Here is a 16,351-nt window from a genome sequence, read left to right on the forward strand (position 1 = left end):
AGGTGAATGTTTTATACAAACAATCTATAATCATCACCATGACTGGACAGTTTTTGTGTTATGAGAACATTTGCCGCAACCTAAAGAATGTTCTGGGAACTTCACAGAACCAATTTAGGTTTACTGGGATGTTTCTCTCTGAACACATCACTGATGGGATAAACATCCAACCAATAACTTAAGCTAAACTGATACAGACTCTCTACCACTCTCTATTGAGGAATTGTATTTTGTAATCAAACACCAGGGTTGCATTGATATTTCGTTCACTTCGTTTTTTTACTTAATAAAAGTTCAGCTAGTATCTCATCTTTTTCAAATTATATGCTCCTGTTCAATACCTACCTGAGAACCATGTCTGTTGTTTTGAGCACAGTGGTTGCAACAACAAGCTTGTGGGTTTGATTCTTGCATGGGCCACTAATACTGAATATATTAGGCTAATTATCTACTACAATTATAATTTTTACACTTCAGCTCACCCTGTAGGAAGGGGACGGTATTGGGTGTCTTAGCAGCAGAGACAGCTCTGAGGACACGTGATGCCTGGTGCCTCCAGGGGGCACTAGTCTGGTCATGTAGTGATGTGAGCGAGATGATCAGACACTGCAACTCCTGAGTTTCCACCATCTCCTCCACACTGGAAGGGTGACTGCACAGCTGTAACAGGACCTAAGGAGGGAGAGGAGGTTAGGGGTTAAGTGCCTTGCTCAAGGGCACATGACAGTAGGTGGACCCTGTAATAATAATATACATCATTTAGCAGACGCTTTTATCCAAAGCAACTTAGTCATGTGTGCATACCTTTTTTTACGTATGGTTTGTCCGGGAATCAAACCCACTATTGTAAGCGCCATGCTCTACCAACTGAGCTACAATGGACCACCTGAGATTATATTGCCAGCACTGTTCACTATTGACTGATATTATCTATCAGCACTGGGATTCGAGCAGACAACCATGCTCTTACTGATCAGCCTCTCTAACCTTGAGGGTACCGCTGAAATAGACTAGAGGACTCACCTGTATGAACAGTTCTTGAAAGGTCTCCTCTACTGCTGCTCTCTCCTTCCGGGCCGGTAGACACACTAGCAGGTAGAGACACTTCACCAGGGCCGCCGGCAGACCTGGCTTTACTACAGACATCAAGTCCTAAAAATAGAGAAGAACACACAACAATCTGACTTTACTGACCAAATCACCTCCCAGAGAAAGAGAACACAATATAACCTGGTTTATTGAAGACAGCAATTCCTAAAGAGAGAAAAAACAGAAATAAAATTTAAAAAATGAACTTTTATTCCTAGCAACAGAAAATCTGATAAGCTTTTATGACTTGCCTTTAAAACTTGTTCTTTGAGTGTGAATAACTGACAACAACAAAAACACAGACATTGCATTGCTTCCTAAAAATATGCCACCAAGGTGTTGTCTGTCTGTGAGGGGCTTGCCAAGTCCTATGCACTGGAACAACTCTGATTGATTAATAATAATAATAATAATAATAATAATATAATATAATATGCCGTTTAGCAGACGCTTTTATCCAAAGTGACTTACAGTCATGCGTGCATACATTTTAGTGTATGGGTGGTCCCGGGGATCGAACCCACTACCCTGGCGTTACAAGCGCCGTGCTCTACCAGCTGAGCTACAGAGGACCACCCATAACTAATTAACACATACTGAATCATAATTTAACTAAACAACACTGGGAGTTTCCAGATGGTTTCACTTCCAGTTACCTGGGACTTCAGACTACAGTACACAGGGGTGAACTATAATGTGTTAAACCACAGTCAGTCTGTTAAAGGGTCAGGGTTGCCATGCTTTAGATTCAAACATGTTTAACTTCACTCACTGTAGAGTTTGTAGCGGTCAGGAGAGACAGAGTCTTCAACAGAAGCCATCCTGCATTGTCTGTCTGTGTTGTCTGGCTGTGTGACTCTCTCCTGTTTGTCTCCTCTGTCATGTCTGTCTCCCTGCTGTCTATCTCACTGTTGTCTATTTCTTCTGTGTTGTCCCTCTCGTCTCTTCTCTGGAAGAACTGCTGCACCTCGTAGCGAGCCTCCTCTAGGAGAGAGATGGACAGTTACAGACACACAACAGGGGTTAGAATCACAGATACACCCAAGGCGTAGAAACAAATCTGTCCAGGAACAACCCCATAGCACCTAACCTTAGACACTGAATCTTATCAAAGGGCAAGGTAGAGCAGCTACTACCATATTGCTTACACTGTACATAGCCATTCCTTTCAGATCTACTTGAAGGGCCTAGTGGATAGAGGCACATGAACAAAGGAAACCCTTAACTTCAAACTGAAAGCATACTTACTAACAGAGTTCTCAGAGAGCCTGTTCTAACGCAGAGGGTAAAAATAATAATAGTATTTTTACCATCCACTGAAACTACTCTCACTTTCTAGTCTCAAACATCAAGATCTGCATGAGGTGTCTTTCTGTTTTGTTATTCAGGTTGACTTTCTAGAAAGTTGCTCTAGTACAGTTACTGTACTGTGCTGGTATGTAAATACTAAAGTATTAAACCAATAACTTCATGACACTGTTATTTGTAAAGAGGTCCTGGTACAGCAGAGAAACACACAGCTAACAGAGAAACATGACATACAGTACATCACTATGACATAGTTCAGAACAAAAAACAGAAGTATCCACTTCTCTAAAAAAAAAAGTCAGGTCGTACTAAGATGCAAACATGCAAACATGGTCACACACAAACAGTCACGCTCGCACACACTGCCTTCTTATACCCTGCAGTAACCCAGTAAAGCTTATCAGAGAAATATGACTGAAGAGAACTCTAGTGGAGCAGAACACAGAGGGAAGTCATGCCATAACCGTACTAAAGGCATGATGACCATAAAATACCTGCAGGTTTTTCTGCCAGTATGTCATGGATGTTGGAGACGACAGTGTCTGCAGTCAGAGCAGCTAGACTCCTCAGATCCAGCTCATTTGTCCCACCACCACTTTCACATACCTACAGTAGAAAGAGAGGGCGAGAGAGAGAGAGAGAGAGAGAGAGTGAGTGAGAGAGAGAGAGAGAGAGAGAGAGAGAGAGAGAGAGAGAGAGAGAGAGAGAGAGAGAGAGAGAGATGGTTACTGTAGTTAGGTTTAGCTAGCATTGAGTGCTGCTAGTTTACTTTACAGTGAATAGTCTTACTGTAGTAAATGTATTGATACAGTTAAAAACCTGAACTGAGGCAGAATGGAATAGTTGATGCAACGAATGAGTATTTAGCAGAAGCACAGATGCAGGTTTCGTTTCTCTTTTTATGCACTGCAGAATCAGATACACCAAATAACAACTAGACAAATATCAGACATGCAATACCAACTACACAAATACACAACACCAGATTTATAGTGTCTGCATTGTAACCTGTAAGAAGATACGGATATAGGTGATGTGTTTGAATGGGCCCCTATATACTGGTGAAATCCCACTGAGCAGATCATGGGGCCTATGTGTGTGCACGCGCACATACACCAGTCACACGTGAAGACTCCCTCCTTTAGTTCAAGGGGAAAAGACTCAGAGACTGCTTACGCCTGCGGCTATGGTTATCACCATGGTCCTACCCAGATCAATGCGCATGCACATGCATGCACACACACAGCAGCCTGCTCAATGGGCACAGAGATCAGCGCTGGAATTCAGCCAAAGGAGAGTACTTGCCATGATGATTGTCATTAACTTGCTATTATGGGAGGAAATCGTAGGATAAACCCTATCAGTTTGTCTATAGGCATTGTCAAAGGGTCTCTGATTGGGTTATAGTAAAGAAGTGACTTCAGTTGAGAAGAAAGTGCTGACATTATCATCATAGTCAACCAACATGATCTGATAATGGCCATTTCCTGTAGTTAGAGAGAAAGATAGCAAGGGGATACCTAGCCTGCTCCCACATCTGTTCGTGACATATAGCCAACTCCTGTGGCCGTTTGGCATGACAATAACCATAGAAGTTGGTAAGATAGCACAAACACATCTGGGACCAGGGATACCCCAGTACTGTACCTGTATGTAGAGAGGCAGGACTCGGAGCAAGTGTTCCTCTCTTTGGTCGAGGGGGAGGGGTGTGTCTATCTCGCTTTGGTCCATGGTTTCCTTTTGGGTATGTGTGTGTTTCTGGCCAGAGGTGTTCTTACTATCCTTGTGTGTGTGTGTCTCCATCTGTTGGAGCATCTCTCGGAGGACCAGAAGGGGATGGGTCTGGGGTCCTTCACCTCTCTCCCCCTTCTCCCCCCCCTCCTTCAGATCCAGGGGGGCAGCTAGCTCCCCCGAAGCGCTCAGCTCCCCTGTCTCCTTGTTGATCCTCTCCATGTCACCCATCTGCTCCTGACAGACAGACAGAAACAGAGAGGAGAAACAGAGAGAGTGAAATAGAGACGGAAAGAGGACATTTTTCCAGAATTTCCGGTTGGTTGGCTCAGTCTGGGTTACCCCTTAGTGTCTAATGAATAGATTATAATCAGTGTTGGACACATCTGTTTGCAGGCTGGTTTCTAACAGTGGCAGTGACATAGAAACACACTTAAAATCAGACTTCACTTCTCCCATTGTCTTCAGTCCCTCTATAAACAGCTCGTCTACGGAGATAAAGAGAGAAAGCTAGACTACTGATATTTTTATCAACCTCTAAGCAGTCAACAGCTCAGAGCGAGAAGGGTGAGCATGACAACACCTGTAGGTCCCAACTAGTGTTGCAAAATACAGAAACGTTCTCATGTTTGTCAGAAATACCGGTTGGAGGATTCCCAGAATAAGGAGCAAATAAGCACGGAGGGAATCATGGAGGGAGAGACGTTTCTGGAATTTCACAACCATAGTTCCTACAATAAACGCAGACCTCCAAGTATTCTCAATTTTCCTTTTCTGAGATAAAGATGAACTGGAACACGCCAGAGGAACTAAGTGTGCCTAATGAACTCCTTGAGGGTGTGATTTGATAGTGCACTATAAAGAGATATGAACGGTAAGGGGTTAGAAAGAAATGCAACACAAACGTACACCTGGGAGCCAGCCAACTGTTCCAATTATTTGGTTCAATTAATTGAGAGTTTGGCTCACGTTTTGGATCACAGGCACTTTCACTTTAATTTCTGAAGAATGTTGAGATTTATGACATCACTGACTAATCCTTCTACATCTCGTGCTAGTCTCCCACACAGCTGTGAGGGAACACACATGCACACCCTCTCCCTATCAGCTGTTCACAGTCACATTAGGATGTAATTGTTGTCTTGTGATGTAACACTGGGCTTGCTGCAGGGAAGGAAAACTGCTTCGGTTTGCTCATACTCTGGTTGTCCCGTGTGTGTGGGGGGGGAGGAGGTGATGTGTTTAGGAACTACGGTGATCGAGCGAACACACACACACACACAGGGCCTCTTGTGCTGCCCATTATCCCTGCACTATGGGTACACACAGAGACAGATCTTGGTCCGTGACTTTGAACATAACCGAGTAATGAGAATGAGCTTCACATACAGTGGGGAGAACAAGTATTTGATACACTGCCGATTTTGCAGGTTTTCCTACTTACAAAGCATGTAGAGGTCTGTAATTTGTATCATAGGTACACTTCAACTGTGAGAGACAGAATCTAAAACAAAAATCCAGAAAATCACATTGTATGATTTTTAAGTATTTAATTTGCATTTTTTTGAATGACATACAGTGGGGAAAAAAAATATTTAGTCAGCCACCAATTGTGCAAGTTCTCCCACTTAAAAAGATGAGAGAGGCCTATCATTTTCATCATAGGTACACGTCAACTATGACAGACAAAATGAGAGAAATAAATTCCAGAATATCACATTGTAGGATTTTTAATGATTTTATTTGCAAATTATAGTGGAAAATAAGTATTTGGTCAATAACAAAAGTTTCTCAATACTTTGTTATATACCCTTTGTTGGCAATGACACAGGTCAAACGTTTTCTGTAAGTCTTCACAAGGTTTTCACACACTGTTGCTGGTATTTTGGCCCATTCCTCCATGCAGATCTCCTCTAGAGCAGTGATGTTTTGGGGCTGTCGCTGGGCAACACGGAATTTCAACTCCCTCCAAAGATTTTCTATGGGGTTGAGATCTGGAGACTGGCTAGGCCACTCCAGGACCTTGAAATGCTTCTTACGAAGCCAATCCTTCGTTGCCCGGGCGGTGTGTTTGGGATCATTGTCATGCTGAAAGACCCAGCCACGTTTCATCTTCAATGCCCTTGCTGATGGAAGGAGGTTTTCACTCAAAATCTCACGATACATGGCCCCATTCATTCTTTCCTTTACACGGATCAGTCGTCCTGGTCCCTTTGCAGAAAAACAGCCCCAAAGCATGATGTTTCCACCCCCATGCTTCACAGTAGGTATGGTGTTCTTTGGATGCAATTCAGCATTCTTTGTCCTCCAAACACGACGAGTTTAGTTTTTACCAAAAAGTTCTATTTTGGTTTCATCTGACCATATGACATTCTCCCAATCCTCTTCTGGATCATCCAATTGCACTCTAGCAAACTTCAGATGGGCCTGGACATGTACTGGCTTAAGCAGGGGGACACGTCTGGCACTGCTGGATTTGAGTTCCTGGCGGCGTAGTGTGTTACTGATGGTAGGCTTTGTTATTTTGGTCCCAGCTCTCTGCAGGTCATTCACTAGGTCCCCCCGTGTGGTTCTGGGATTTTTGCTCACCGTTCTTGTGATCATTTTGACCCCACGGGGTGAGATCTTGCGTGGAGCCCCAGATCGAGGGAGATTATCAGTGGTCTTGTATGTCTTCCTTTTCCTAATAATTGCTCCCACAGTTGATTTCTTCAAACCAAGCTGCTTACCTATTGCAGATTCAGTCTTCCCAGCCTGGTGCAGGTCTATAATTTTGTTTCTGGTGTCCTTTGACAGCTCTTTGGTCTTGGCCATAGTGGAGTTTGGAGTGTGACTGTTTGAGGTTGTGGACAGGTGTCTTTTATACTGATAACAAGTTCAAACAGGTGCCATTAATACAGGTAACGAGTGGAGGACAGAGAAGCCTCTTAAAGAAGAAGTTACAGGTCTGTGAGAGCCAGAAATCTTGCTTGTTTGTAGGTGACCAAATACTTATTTTCCACCATAATTTGCAAATAAATTCATAAAAAATCCTACAATGTGATTTTCTGGGTTTTCTTTCCTCAATTTGTCTGTCATAGTTGACGTGTACCTATGATGAAAATTACAGGCCTCTCTCATCTTTTTAAGTGGGAGAACTTGCACAATTGGTGGCTGACTAAATACTTTTTTTCCCCACTGTAAGTATTTGATCACCTACCAACCAGTAAGAATTCCGGCTCTCACAGACCTGTTAGTTTTTCTTTAAGAAGCCCTCCTGTTCTCCACTCATTACCTGTATTAACTGCACCTGTTTGAACTCGTTACCTGTATAAAAGACACCTGTCCACACAGTCAATCAAACAGACTCCAACCTCTCCACAATGGCCAAGACCAAAGTGCTGTGTAAGGACATCAGGGATAAAATTGTAGACCTGCACAAGGCTGGGATGGGCTACAGGACAATAGGCAAGCAGCTTGGTGAGAAGGCAACAACTGTTGGCGCAATTATTAGAAAATGGAAGAAGTTCAAGATGATGGTTAATCACCCTCGGTCTGGGGCTCCATGCAAGATCTCACCTCGTGGGGCATCAATGATCATGAGGAAGGTGAGGGATCAGCCCAGAACTACATGGCAGGACCTGGTCAATGACCCGAAGAGAGCTGGGACCACAGTCTCAAAGAAATCCATTAGTAACACACTAAGCCGTCATGGATTAAAATCCTGCAGCGCACGCAAGGTCCCCCTGCTCAAGCCAGCGCATGTCCAGGCCCGTCTGAAGTTTGCCAATGACCATCTGGATGATCCAGAGGAGGAATGGGAGAAGGTCATGTGGTCTGATGAGACAAAAATAGAGCTTTTTGGTCTAAACTCCACTCGCCGTGTTTGGAGGAAGAAGAAGGATGAGTACAACCCCAAGAATACCATCCCAACCGTGAAGCATGGAGGTGGAAACATCATTCTTTGGGGATGCTTTTCTGCAAAGGGGACAGGACGACTGCACCGTATTGAGGGGAGGATGGATGGGGCCATGTATCGCGAGATCTTGGCCAACAACCTCCTTCCCTCAGTAAGAGCATTGAAGATGGGTCGTGGCTGGGTCTTCCAGCATGACAACGAGCCGAAACACACAGCCAGGGCAACTAAGGAGTGTCTCCGTAAGAAGCATCTCAAGGTCCTGGTGTGGCCTAGCCAGTCTCCAGACCTGAACCCAATAAAACATCTTTGGAGGGAGCTGAAAGTCCGTATTGCCCAGCGACAGCCCCGAAACCTGAAGGATCTGGAGAAGGTCTGTATGGAGGAGTGAGCCAAAATCCCTGCTGCAGTGTGTGCAAACCTGGTCAAGACCTACAGGAAACGTATGATCTCTGTAATTGCAAACAAAGGTGTCTGTACCAAATATTAAGTTCTGCTTTTCTGATGTATCAAATACTTATGTCATGCAATAAAATGCAAATTAATTACTTAAAAATCATACAATGTGATTTTCTGGATTTTTGTTTTAGATTCCGTCTCTCACAGTTGAAGTGTACCTATGATACAAATTACAGACCTCTACATGCTTTGTAAGAAGGAAAACCTGCTAAATCGGCAGTGTATCAAATACTTGTTCTCCCCACTGTAGTTTGAAGTTGATCTGTGAAAACCATGTGCTGTTCTTTCTCTCTATCCCTCTCTCTCTCTTTCCCTTTCGCTAAGCTCTTCCTCATACCATGACAGAACTGGTTCATACCAGTACAGCAGAGCATTATTGAGTGGAGGAGCAACATGTCTGTTTACGAGAACATAAACCTGTTCTCCCAAACACAAACAATAAAACTTCACTATAATACAACCTCACTATAATAAAACCTTATCCTGGCACACAGACAGCCTGACAAGTCTCAGAGCAGGCCCATAGTATATACTGTAACTGTACCTACCTGTGTGAGAGTCATCTGTGAGTCCACTGACAGTCAGGGGGATCGGAGTTGTTAAATCCAAATAAGGGTTCTCTCTCTCTTTCCCTTTCCCTCTCTCTGTTCCCATGTCAGGGCATGCAGGCTTTCACCATTAGGGACATGACTACTCTAGCCCTTCAGTCCAGTGTGTGTATGTGTGAGTCCTCAAACCTCTCACTAATCTGTGTGTCCTCCACTACAGCAGTCCCATCAGTAATCTGCAGAGAGAGCGCAAGAGTGGTCTGATCTGAACTTCGCTCCGTCTTACATCAGCAGGGCCAGGTCATGTGCTTAATTTCCTATGAGCCAAAAGCAGAAGTGAAGAACTCTGTTGTTCTGGTAACTATGGCGGAACCCTGCCAGCTCTCGCCACTCCACATTCTGACTGCAATAGAGACCTGTTTGGCTTTTTATAGACCTGTCATGTTACCCGTGGTGATGAGGAGTAATGAAAGCAGGACAAACGTGTTGCCAAACATCAACAAAATCATTTTTTCTGTGATTAGCACTTCCCTACCAGTAGCGATGCGTGGGTAAAATCACTGGGGAAGCCAAGCCCCCCCCCCAAAAAAAACATATTACAAACTATGTGTTATGATAATTGCGTAACATATCATACTACATGGAGTGTCCGGATTTACATATAGAATAATACGAAATGCTATGAAATCAGGTTGCAGCCAGCCAGCAGTGTGCAGTCAAAATATAAGAAAATGCTTGCTAACATGGTTAACTACTTGATTAAATGAGTCTGTTTTCAACAAATCAACTATTTTACACTATTATATTTTATCCAAGCAAGACAAATAAACATGCAATCACTAATGAGTGAATGAACAAAATCATCTTGGAACGAACGCTTCCAGATATTTAAATGGTCTGTCGAAGTCAAGGTGTTAAAATCAGGATTCATTGTGTAATGGTCAGTGCTTGACTTGGGCCGGAGCTGTCCAGAGCGCCATCCCAGCACTTCTATAAAACAAAGTAGCCTATCGCCGGACCAAATTCACACACCGAGGCAAAAAAGGTTGATCAAAGCGTAATGAAGGCGGGATCTGCATTGAATAGCAATGGAGAGTGGGCATTAATTTCCTGATTCCGCTTTGTTCAAGATTATTTGCCGCTAGTCTGTGAATCTGTGAGTGACAGTAGGCTGTTCGAGATTGCGCAGATTGAAAATCCGTCAGAGTAACTGGTGTGCGTAATGAGGTGTGCATAATGAGGGTTGCCAGGTGTGCATGAGAATGGGTTGCCAGGACCGGTGGTTAGCAGAGCGGCGACGACGAGCGCCGGAGTGGGGGAGCGGGAGTGGACTTGACAGTCAGCCTGAATGCGCATGATGCGCTGTTCCTAGTTGTCAAATTAGTGTTTTTAAGGTCATGAAATCTCATGTAAATTAGTTTCATAATTTTTGCTAACCTAATTTATGAAGGCACACTTTTAAATATTATCAATCACTTAAAAATCTACACATCAGCCATTATCAGAATGACCCTTCAGCGCGTGTCTGTGTGTGCCGTGTGTGTGCCAGTGTGAGTGGGCCATTGACTAAGGAGAGAGAGCGACATTTCAGCAACAGGGAGCCTATAATTATATCAGAAAACAGACTAACTCGATAGCCAATTCAAAACATAACTTGTAGCAGTTATTTCGCTAGTTAACTATAGCTAACTAAGCATTAATGTCGTTGTCGCCTTTCCACCGGCACTGTAGATAGCCTAAATAAATCTATGCCGTTTGAAATCGGGGATTGCCCCTCAATTAAACAGTAGCCCTGTAATTGCCACATCATTCAAAATATTCTAAGAATAGCCTAATTTACAAATAACTTGCCGTGCATAGATCTCCCCTGAAAAATGAATATTTTTGCCTTATATGCAGTGCCTTCGGAAAGTATTCAGACCACTTGACTTTTTCCACATTTTGGTAGGTTACAGCCTTAATCTAAAATGGATTAAATTGCCCCACTCAAGGACATTCAGAGACTTGTCCCGAAGCCACTCCTGCGTTGTCTTGGCTGTGTGCATAGGATCGTTGTCCTGTTGGAAGGTGAACCTTCGCCCCAGTCTGAGGTCCTGAGCACTCTGGAGCAGGTTTTCATCAAGGATCTCTCTGTACTTTGCTCCGTTTATCTTTGCCTCGATCCTGACTAGTCTCACAGTCTCTGTTGCTGAAAAACATCCCCACAGCATGATGCTGCCACCACCATGCTTCACCGTAGGGATGGTGCCAGATTTCCTCCAGACGTGACGCTTGGCATTCAGGCCAAGCAACTTGCCTACACATAGTTTGAAGTACAGTACCAACATAGCTACTGTAGTAGGTCAAAGCTGTGTGCTGGAAAACCTTGGTAGAGCATGGGTGGAATAGGCATTGTAGTGCTCATGTGAATTTCCTTTATCTTTCGGCTTCAGACCAATGCATATTCTCACTCCAGTGGCGGCTGCTGAGGGGAGGACGGCTCATAATAATGTCTGGAGCAAATGGAATGGCATCAAACACATGAAAAATGTGTTTGATACCATTCCACTGATTCCGCTCCAGCAATTACCACGAGCCCATCCTCCCCAATTAAGGTGCCACCAACCTCCTGTGCTCAAAACGTTGTTTTTTGTTTTTAATAGGCCTAAGGCCGAAACAATAAGAAGACACAGTGGTAGAATAAATTCAACCACATACAGTGAGGGAAAAAAGTATTTGATCCCCTGCTGATTTTGTACGTTTGCCCACTGACAAAGACATGATCAGTCTACAATTTTAATGGTAGGTTTATTTGAACAGTGAGAGACAGAATAACAACAAAAAAATCCAGAAAAACGCATGTCAAAAATGTTATAAATTGATTTGCATTTTAATGAGGGAAATAAGTATTTGACCCCTCTGCAAAACATGACTTAGTACTTGGTGGCAAAACCCTTGTTGGCAATCACAGAGATCAGACGTTTCTTGTAGTTGGCCACCAGGTTTGCCCACATCTCAGGAGGGATTTTGTTCCACTCCTCTTTGCAGATCTTCTCCAAGTCATTAAGGTTTCGAGGCTGACGTTTGGCAACTCGAACCTTCAGCTCCCTCCACAGATTTTCTATGGGATTAAGGTCTGGAGACTGGCTAGGCCACTACAGGACCTTAATGTGCTTCTTCTTGAGCCACTCCTTTGTTGCCTTGGCCGTGTGTTTTGGGTCATTGACATGCTGGAATACCCATTTATGACCCATTGTCAATGCCCGGGCTGAGGGAAGGAGGTTCTCACCCAAGATTTGACGGTACATTGCCCCGTCCATCATCCCTTTGATGCGGTGAAGTTGTCCTGTCCCCTTAGCAGAAAAACACCCCCAAAGCATAATGTTTCCACCTCCATGTTTGACAGTGGGGATGGTGTCTTGGGGTCATAGGCAGCATTCCTCCTCCTCCAAACACAGCGAGTTGAGTTGATGCCAAATAGCTCAATTTTGGTCTCATCTGACCACAACACTTTCACCCAGTTCTCCTCTGAATCATACAGATGTTCATTGGCAAACTTCAGACGGCCCTGTATATGTGCTTTCTTGAGCAGGGGGACCTTGCGGGCGCTGCAGGATTTCAGTCCTTCACGGCGTAGTGTGTTACCAATAGTTTTCTTGGTGACTATGGTCCCAGCTGCCTTGAGATCATTGACAAAATCCTCCCGTGTAGTTCTGGGCTGATTCCTCACCGTTCTCATGATCATTGCAACTCCACGAGGTGAGATCTTGCATGGAGCCCCAGGCCAAGGGAGATTGACAGTTCTTTTGTGTTTCTTCCATTTGCAAATAATCGTACTAACTGTTGTCACCTTCTCACCAAGCTGCTTGGCGATGGTCTTGTAGCCCATTTCAGCCTTGTGTAGGTCTACAATCTTGTCCCTGACATCCTTGGAGAGCTCTTTGGTCTTGGCCATGGTGGAGAGTTTGGAATCTGATTGATTGATTGCTTCTGTGGACAGGTGTCTTTTATTCAGGTAACAAACTGAGATTAGGAGCACTCCCTTTAAGAGTGTGCTCCTAATCTCAGCTCGTTACCTGTATAAAAGACACCTGGGAGCCAGAAATCTTTCTGATTGAGAGGGGGTCAAATACTTATTTCCCTCATTAAAATGCAAATCAATTTATAACATTTTTGACATGCGTTGTTCTGGATTTTTTTGTTGTTATTCTGTCTCTCACTGTTCAAATAAACCTACCATTAAAATTATAGACTGATCATTTATTTGTCAGTGGGCAAACGTACAAAATCAGCAGTGGATCAAATACTTTTTTCCCTCACTGTATGTTTCATTACAAAACCGGAGAGCAACAACATCTGTCTGGTGAAGTCCACAAAACATATTGCATGTAACTAACAGTTACATGACCTACAGCATGGTCATGCAAAGTAATGTTTCCGACATTTTCGGACTACTAAACAACTATTGATTTAGAACCACGGAGAGTTACCGCAAGTCGCAAAGAAAACAGGAGCTGCCTCCACTATTCCAGCACCATTTCAACATCATCTAATCACCTATGCTTAATCTAATAGAGTGATAACTAAAATATACCAAAAACGATTGTCCAATCAACGTAAGCTAAATATGATGTGGCTGTCCATGGTACTGATTTCTGTGTGTGTGTGTGTGTGTGCTCGTAAGTAGAAAAAACATTTTGACTCACCCTACTTGTAGAAAAACACCAATGTAATCCTCCTCTTTCATGTTGCCTAAACGGTATATGACTGTCATATAGTACACACTTTTAGTTTTGTTGTCCTAGGCTACCTGGCTAAAATGCTTGCTCGCTGGCCTAACTACCTTTCATGGGCAATGATGCGCCAGGCCAGCTAGTTAACATTAGAATACTACACCTAGATACATGTTGAACTTTCATCATCTCAGGCCAGGGGCACAATGTATGAATTTATGGTTGGATCAGAATCGCCATTATAATCATTGGCAAGTACGAATTAAGTAAAACCACAACTCCAAATCCCTATCTCCATCCATGGCTAATTTAGGAAAGGGACGATTTTAGCTAGCTAGCTAGCCACCGGAATACAACAACACAACGAGATGCAACAATTACATTTTCTTTCTGTCAATAATTAAGTTTGGCTTGTGATGTGATTGGTCTGAAGCCAAATCCAAACTGGACTTATTTTTGGTGCGCCAGGACCATTCACAGCTGAGCTCACTCAGTTTAGCTCAACGCTGATTGGCTATTATTTTTTCATCAAGGGAAGCCAAATGCTCGCTGGGTTCCCTTGCATTCAATGTTATGGCCGTCAACAATGTCCTACTCTTTCTGACCAGACAGCATCAGATAGATACATGTACACTTACTGAGACAGAGGGGCGCTGTTTCGTTCGCTCAGATGCTTTCTCCGGTGATATACATTCAGCCTCTTGCGAATTGAAGGACATTTACGAAACACAGAGAGACGAAATATATAAAATAATGTATGTTTTTTTGTTGGTCCATTCTTTGGGGGAAGCCTGGCTTCCCTTGGCATCCATGAATACATGCCACTGTTCCCAACACATAAGACAACTCAAGCTGAGGAAATATATCCATATTAATGATCATTACTTGATAAGTACTAGTAGTTTATTCACACTAAACATGCATTCCAGGAACTATGTAAGAGTTTAGAAATGACTGTAGTCTACATCAAAGGCAATCACTTTGTGTAATAATGTAGTTTTTCATTCAGTTGTTGTAGCTTTCTCAACAGGTGGAGAAGTAGTTAAAGGAGAACAGCACTTCCTGATTTGGCCGTTACAGTTACTAGTAGCGTAACCTTTGCATTACCCAAACGCAGTAAGGTAATCTGTTACTTTTAGATTACTTTCCCCTGAAAGGTTAATTCCGCTACTTTTCAACTTCATAGTCATTATCTCTAGCACAATAACAATGTCTATATATGTGAAAACTGAGCATTTCTATGATCTGTGGTTAAAAATATAAGAAAGGTTCTAAAAAATGCTTCTCTGTGACATCACAGAGTAGGATTAAAAGTAAGAAAACTGTTATTTTCAAAAAGAGTTTCTAGCCAGAGGGAGGGTATTTTCTTGCTCCCCACATCACTGCAACTCTGTGTTTGAAAATCATTGTTTGTTTTATTTTTTAAATTTTTTATAATGTCATCACGTACATTACCAGTCAAATGTTTGGACACACCTACTCATTCCAGGGTTTTTCTTAATTTGTACTATTTTCTACATTGTAGAATAATAGTGAAGACATCAAAACTATGAAATAACACATATGGAATCATGTAGAAAACTAAAAAGTGTTAAACAAATCAAAATATATTTTATATTTGAGATTCTTCAAATAGCCACCCTTTGCACGCGATCACTAACACTGGACAACGTTGCCTGGTCCGACGAATACCGGTTCCTGTTGTGTCATGCTGATGGCAGAGTCAGGATTTAGCGTAAGCAGCATGAGTCAATGGCCCCATCCTGCCCGGTGTTAACGGTACAGGCTGGTGACGGGGGTGTAATGGTGTGGGGAATGTTTTCCTGGCACATGTTAGGTCCCTTGATACCAATTGAGCAACATTTCCATTCCCCAAAGAATTCAGGCTGTTCTGGAGGTACTAGATGGGTGTACATAATGAACTGGCCACTGAGTGTATGTATACACCGGTATTGTGCTGGATATAATAAACATTAGGTTGAAAAGTGGTGGAGTTGCACATTAAAAGGCATTAGAAGAAGACACAGATTAATTTTTCCAATTGAAAGACATCTATTTCAGGATAAATCAATGTTAGAGTTTACATAGCTGGCCATAAATGGATGTTGCATTTTACTTTTTCTGTTGGTTATTATTATTATTATTATTTTATTTTTTTGTCATTTAGCAGACGCTCTTATCCATTATGTAGGCTTCTTCTAACCCATTGCCTTCTACTACAGATAATAATACGATTAGGCTACATCTTTAAATTAAAAACGAAAGTCATTCCAATTAATTTAATACCCCATCCCTTGTCTGGAAAGAATCTAAGTATTGTCTTTAAGCAAGTGTGCATGTGCCAAATCCACCTCTTCATTGTCGAAACGTAGCCGGAGGGAAGCTGTGGGCGTAGGGGCGATTTGCACATGGAACTTGGCAAAGGGGGGCATGAATTGTTGGCATTATTGTAATCTAAACTCAACCTTCATTTACTAGTTGTGACACACTCAGGCTCCAAACTCCATTTTAGACGAGACTGACATTAGGACCAAAATTATTATATTTACACTTTGTAGTCAATTTTGACACTATAATAAATGTTTCTGACTCATATCGATGCCACATTG

The 16,351-nt window shown here is 42.8% G+C and overlaps 1 protein-coding gene across 1 annotated transcript in view; it reads right to left on the bottom strand.

Moving 5' to 3' along the window:
- The window catches only part of wdfy4 (WDFY family member 4), a 152,012-nt gene extending 142,727 nt beyond the window's left edge, over nucleotides 1-9,285 (bottom strand). The window contains exons 1-6 of the mRNA XM_041878942.1: nucleotides 9,031-9,285; nucleotides 4,045-4,365; nucleotides 2,892-3,003; nucleotides 1,862-2,073; nucleotides 1,024-1,152; nucleotides 483-672 (exon numbers count right to left, since the gene is read on the bottom strand). Of these exons, the coding sequence (XP_041734876.1) occupies nucleotides 483-672; nucleotides 1,024-1,152; nucleotides 1,862-2,073; nucleotides 2,892-3,003; nucleotides 4,045-4,365; nucleotides 9,031-9,045 (979 nt within the window). The 5' untranslated portion in view covers nucleotides 9,046-9,285. The remainder of the gene's footprint in view (nucleotides 1-482; nucleotides 673-1,023; nucleotides 1,153-1,861; nucleotides 2,074-2,891; nucleotides 3,004-4,044; nucleotides 4,366-9,030) is intronic.
- Nucleotides 9,286-16,351: the final 7,066 nt, after the last annotated feature.

This window comes from Coregonus clupeaformis, chromosome 1, assembly GCF_020615455.1.
Source record: "Coregonus clupeaformis isolate EN_2021a chromosome 1, ASM2061545v1, whole genome shotgun sequence".
Classification (NCBI taxonomy): domain Eukaryota; kingdom Metazoa; phylum Chordata; class Actinopteri; order Salmoniformes; family Salmonidae; genus Coregonus; species Coregonus clupeaformis.